The sequence below is a fragment of the Galeopterus variegatus genome, unplaced genomic scaffold, assembly GCF_000696425.1.
Source record: "Galeopterus variegatus unplaced genomic scaffold, G_variegatus-3.0.2 Scaffold1178, whole genome shotgun sequence".
In the NCBI taxonomy this organism is placed as follows: domain Eukaryota; kingdom Metazoa; phylum Chordata; class Mammalia; order Dermoptera; family Cynocephalidae; genus Galeopterus; species Galeopterus variegatus.
Genome location: NW_007727289.1, coordinates 338,088 through 344,217, shown reverse-complemented (window position 1 = coordinate 344,217; position 6,130 = coordinate 338,088). Strand labels below are relative to the sequence as shown.

Genomic DNA, 6,130 nt, shown 5'->3' with positions numbered 1-6,130 from the left:
TATTGCTCCCGCACCTCGCTCAGCCAGTGAGCAGGAACCGGTCTGTATGTGGGATTCGAACCCTCGGCGGGAGCGCCACCGCGCTCCCAAGCGGCGCACTGTAGCAGTGCGCCACTGGGCCGGCCCTCATTTATATTTTTGATATGTTGTTCTATAAGAGTATTTTTACTTTTGGGGGGTTCTATTTTTTTATTTTTAATTTTTTTATCAATATACAATGTAGTTGATTTTTGTGTCCCTTTACCGATTCCTCCCTCCCCCCTCCCACCCATCAACATCATATCTGTTCACTTATCTTAACAAGTTCAAGGAATTGTGATGGTTGTATTTTCTTCCCCGCCCCACCCCTCCGTTTGTTTATTTTAGCTCCCACAAATATGTGAGACCATGTGGTATTTCTCTTTCTGTGCCTGACTTATTTCACTTAATATAATTTTTTTAAGTCCATCCATGTTGCTGCGAATGGTAGCATTTCATTCTTTTTCATAGCAGAGTAGAATTCCATTGTGTAGATATACCACAGTTTCCTTATCCACTCATCTGATGATGGACAGTTGGGCTGGTTCCAACTCTTGGCTATTGTAAATAGTGCTGCAATAAACATTGGAGTAGAGGTATCCCTTCGACATGATGATTTCCATTCCTCTGGGTGTATTCCCAGCAGTGGAATAGCTGGGTCATATGGTAAATCTATCTGTAATTGTTTGAGGAACCTCCAAACCATTTTCCATAAAGGCTGTGCCATTTTTCAGTCACACCAACAATGTAGGAGGGTTCCTTTTTCTCCACAACCTCACCAGCATTTATCATTCTCAGTCTTTTGGATATTAGCCATCCTAATTGGAGTGAGATGGTATCTCAGTGTGGTTTTGATTTGCATTTTTTTAATATTCTGTCACTGCCACTAAATTACAGTCTCTGAGTTCAGGAATTTTGTCTTCTCCCTTCTTGTACTTCATGTCTGTAATTGTGCATGTGCTTTGGATTTACATTTATCATAAATGAGTGACAAAGATGTTAACTCAGAGTTATCTGGACTAGAGTCTTCAGGACTGATATGGAATGGAACTATTAGACTCATCTTTCTATGGACTTTCAATCATGATTAGGAGTACCCTTTCTCAACTATCTCAAGTACTTTGTTAAATCTGCTACTTTAGAAATCATTAGCTTCTCAACTCAGCCCATCTTCCATCAGTAGACATCAAATGCATATGAATCAGTAATTTTCTGTTCTCTTTTCTCTCTTGTACACATGCAACCTAAAAACATGTATAATGATTTTATGAAATATTTACAAGAAATGATTATGTAAGGATCATTAATGAACGTTTATTTGACAACACAGATTCCCCGCCACTGTATGTCTGAAGATAGTAAATATGTTTTAATACAAATGTTATGGGACAATATGAAATTACATCAGGATCCAGGACAGCCCTTGTACATCCTCTGGAATGCCCACAGTAAGTGCCATCATAGGATGCTGACTTGATTCATATGAGAGTAATCTCTACTTGCTTTAAATAGCCTAAACTAATGTATAACTGACTTTTACTTTATTGTACTACTTTTTGTCTTACAGGTCAAAATCGTACTCTTTTGTTTGAGAGTGAGTGTTAAGTTTGATTTTTTTAGTGCTACCTTCTATGGAGGTCAAGTTTTTTTTCTTTTGGTTTTTTGAGGGGTGCTATGTATGTGCTGGAGGGGTTGGTTGTGTTTTGTAGAGTTCAGCTTTCAGCACACTGCTTGTCCCAATTTCTTCCTTTTATTTGTTTTTTATTTGTTTCCATCCCAGGCTGCTGATGTAGAATTTCCTTCAGGGGCTATATTAAGGGAAACAGTATTTTTAGTTATTGTCTATTTGAGACCACAAAGAGCTTTAGGCCTATTTTTATCATTATTTGTCTTATTTTTTTTCTTTTTTGCTTTCTTCATTTTTGGATTTCTATTCCTTTATCTATTGCCCTTAATTTATTTTTAGTGCTTGTAACTTTTTAAATAGCTGTCAGTAGCTGCTAAATTTCTTTCTCCTTTCTACACACAACATTCCCCTTCATCTGCTCTTTTGTTCTTTTACAGCCCAGAAATATCCAATGGTCCATTTATTGAAAAAAAATGATAACTCATTTAACCAGGAACTATTGAAAAGTATGGTAAAAAGCATTAAAATGAATGATGTCTATGGACCAATGAGTCAGATTTTAGAGACACTGAATAAGTGTCCACATTTTAAAAGACAGAGGTAAGTCATTTTCTTAAATGAATATATTGTTCCTCCGAGCAGAGTCATATTGTTTGCTTAGTAATTTGTTAGAATATCTCATGCTTATGTTAGCATGAAAGTTTTTAGAGTACATATAGATATATGGATAGTAATATTTTCTCCATGCTTTTTTTCCTGTAGGAGTTTATACAGAGAAATACTGTTTCTCTCACTTGTGGCACTGGGAAGAGAAAACATTGATATAGGTAATTCAGCATAATATATAACATTTAATATTTATATATCACGGTATAATTTTCAAAGTGTTTTATATTGGGAGTCTTAATTTATTATTATATTAACATTAAATTGTATTAATTTATTAGAAGAATTGTTTCTATGCTTTTTTGTTTGTTTGTTTTTAAAGATGACCGGTAAGGGGATCTTAACCCTTGACTTGGTGTNTTGCTTTTTTTTTTTTTGTTTTTAAAGATGACCGGTAAGGGGATCTTAACCCTTGACTTGGTGTTGTCAGCACCACGCTCAGCCAGTGAGCGAACCGGCCATCCCTATATAGGATCCGAACCCGTGGCCTTGGTGTTATCAGCACCGCACTCTACCGAGTGAGCCACGGGCCGGCCCCTTTGATTTTTTTTTTTTTTTAAATCTAATGTAAAAGGTACTTTGATACTTTGTTTTTATTTTATTTATTTATTTTTTTGGCAGCTTGCCACTACAGGGATTGAACCTTGGACCTTGGTGTTGGTACTTCGATACTTTGGTCATAATGATAACAACAATGATAAATAATAAAAGCTGGGGGCTGGCCAGTTAGCTCAGTTGGTTAAAGTGCAGTGTTGTAACACCAAGGTCAAGGGTTCAGATTCCTGTACTGGCCAGCTGGGAAAATAAAATGAAAATAAAAGCTAACATTTTCTGAGGGCTTACTATGTGCCTCACACTGTAGCAAGTGCTTTCCATGTGTTATATAATTCTCCCAAAAGTCCTATGAAATAGGTACTATTATCATTTCCATATTATTATTAGGAGTACTGAGGATCTGAGAGTTGAGTAACTTAATCTCAAGTTTCACAGTCAATAATAGAGCCGTATCTGAACCAAGCAGTCATAATTTTCAATCCCATCCTTTTAACTGTTGTGTCATAGTACTAATGACATTAAGCTTGTTCAAAAAGTATGTCAGGTAGTTAAATATATATTTTAGGAGTTCCCAGACTTTTTTGGTTTCATCTCCTCCCAGTTATTATGCTCGGACTATTTTAAGTTTCCACTTCCAAGTCCTTAAAAAAGGGCAGTCATCTCCTCCCAGTTATTATGCTCGGACTATTTTAAGTTTCCACTTCCAAGTCCTTAAAAAAGGGCAGAAATACACCTGATAGGCAAAAAGAAAAAAAATCAGTGGTAGACTTAATTTAGATGGCTATCAGGCATTGAGAGATTCAAGTAGAGTTTGGCATTCTATTTGAGAATTTACAATATTGTGAACAGGCTGATGAAAATGAAAATTTAGCTAAATATTTAGGAGAAATAAGATCTAGTGTTCTATTATACCACTATAGAGTGACTATAATTAACAGTAATTTATTGTATACTTTCAATTAGCCAGAAGAGAAAATTTTGAATGTTCCCATCGCAAAGAAATGATAAATGTTTGAGGTGATGAATATATTAATTAACTTGATTTGATCATTACACATTATACCATGAATCAGAATATCACACAGTACTCCACAAATATGTACAATTATTATGTGTCAATTTTAAACTTTTTAAAATGACAATTGATATATATAATTCATCTGACTTAAGTGGTAGCTGACTTGGGTGCCCACTCACAAGATAATGAGAGAATATATATTAGGTCATGTTTTTTTTTTTTTTTCCTTTTTGTCTTTTTTCGTGACCGGCAACGGATCGCAACCCTCAGTGTCGCGCCCGTACCGGACCGGGACCGGCAACGGGATCCCAACGCTCGGTGTTGCCCCTGCACCTCGCTCAGCCAGTGAGCGGCTGGTCTGTATGTGGGATCCGAACCCTCAGCGGGAGCGTCGGCGCACTCCCAAGCGGCGCACTGTAGCAGTGCGCCACCGGGCCGGCCCCAGGTCATGTTTCTATCTGCTTAATCTTTCATTTCACTAATCTATCATTTAGGTACACTGATCTTAACAAAAATCCAGTTCTTTGTCATCAGCTCTTCACTTGACTTTTAAAGTGCCACAGCCATTTATTAGTACCATCAGAGTCAAAATGATGATGATGATGATGTATAAGCATATACACTTTTACAAGTTGCTCAGTCAGACCAGATGGAGCATGAATAGAGAGCAAGGGCTCTTCCTGTGGTGTTGGCTTCCCAACAAATTCACTGAGGAATGGGAAGAGAGCAGGAGTTAGTGAGTGAAGTAGAGAGCTAAGAGCAAGCATCCCTACCTAGATGTCTTAAGGGGTTATTGGGTACCATCTGACCAGAGACAACTTGTACCACTGGGAATTGTCAGCCTTGATGCCAAGAGAGAGATTGTAGAATTTGGCACCAGAGGAATGTGGGTGAAATGGCAAGCATCTTACAGAATGGAATTATTAGATGGGTGTGATATTTTAAATAAAACAAGCATTTAAATGACAAAGAAACTAGTTAGAAAAAATAAATCTGCTCATACAGAAGACAGGCATGGGAAATGGGCTTACACTAAAATGGCCTTAAAAGTTTTAGCTATAGGGCCGGCCCAGTGGCGCACTGCTACAGTGCGCCGCTTGGGAGCGTGGCGGCGCTCCCGCTGAGGGAAAAAGACAAAAAAAAAAAAAAAGAAAAAGAAATATTGTATGAATGTATTGAGCTGTCCATTACATTAAAAAGAGGAAAAGAATGAATGGGTTTAAATTACAACCAGGACTTTGAGCAGAATGTTGTGAATATATGTTTTAAAAACTACTTTAATGTTTGTGAAATAGTGGAGGCTGGCCCATTAGCTCAGTTGGTTAGAGCATGGTGTTATAACACCAGAGTCAAACATTCAGATTCCCGTACTGACCAGCCACAAAAAAATTAAAAATTAAAAAAAAAAAAAGATTCAAAAACACATATAGGTTGAAAGTAAAAGGATTGAAAAATATACTCTGTGTACATAGTACTCAGAAGAGGGCTGGCGTGACTTTACTATTATCAGACAAAATAGACTTTAAGATAAAAACTGATACTAGAGACAAAGAAGGACATTTTATAATGCTAAAAGAGTCAATCCACCAAAAAGATAATAACTATAAACACAAACGCACCTTAGAAGAAAACATAAGTACAAATTTTTGTGACCTTGGATTAGGCAATGGTTTCTTTCTTCCTTTTTTTTTTTTTTTTTTTAACTGGCCAGTATGGTGGCAGGGGTTTCTTAAATATGACACCAAAAGCACAAGCAAACTAATGAAAACATTTTTAAAAATTATAAACAGATTGGGCCGGCCCGGTGGTGCACTGCTACAGTGCGCTGCTTGGGAAGCGCGGCAGGCGCTCCCGCCGAGGGTTCGGATCCCACATACAGACCGGTTCCCGCTTACTGGCTGAGCGTGGTGCTGACAACACCAAGACAGGGGTTAGGATCCCCTTACCGGTCATCTTTTAAAAAAAAATAATTAAGAACACTTGTACATCAAAGGACACTATCAAGAAAATGAAAAGACAGCCCACAGAATGAGAAAAAATATTTGCAAATTATATTATCTGGGGGCCAGCCCGGTGGCGCACTGGATAAGTGCGCCGCTTGGGAAGCGCGGCGGCGCTCCCGCCCGAGGGTTCGGATCCCACATACAGACCGGTTCCCACTCACTGGCTGAGCGAGGCGCGGGACAACACCAAGACAGGGGTTAGGATCCCCTTACCGGTCATCTTTTAAAAAAAAATAATTAAGA

At 38.0% G+C, this 6,130-nt stretch overlaps 1 protein-coding gene across 1 annotated transcript in view; it reads left to right on the top strand.

Moving 5' to 3' along the window:
- Positions 1-6,130, top strand: part of DENND4A (DENN/MADD domain containing 4A) — a 94,383-nt gene that overhangs the window by 84,653 nt on the left and 3,600 nt on the right. The window contains exons 26-29 of the mRNA XM_008575373.1: positions 1,349-1,466; positions 1,586-1,612; positions 2,083-2,245; positions 2,408-2,472. Of these exons, the coding sequence (XP_008573595.1) occupies positions 1,349-1,466; positions 1,586-1,612; positions 2,083-2,245; positions 2,408-2,472 (373 nt within the window). The remainder of the gene's footprint in view (positions 1-1,348; positions 1,467-1,585; positions 1,613-2,082; positions 2,246-2,407; positions 2,473-6,130) is intronic.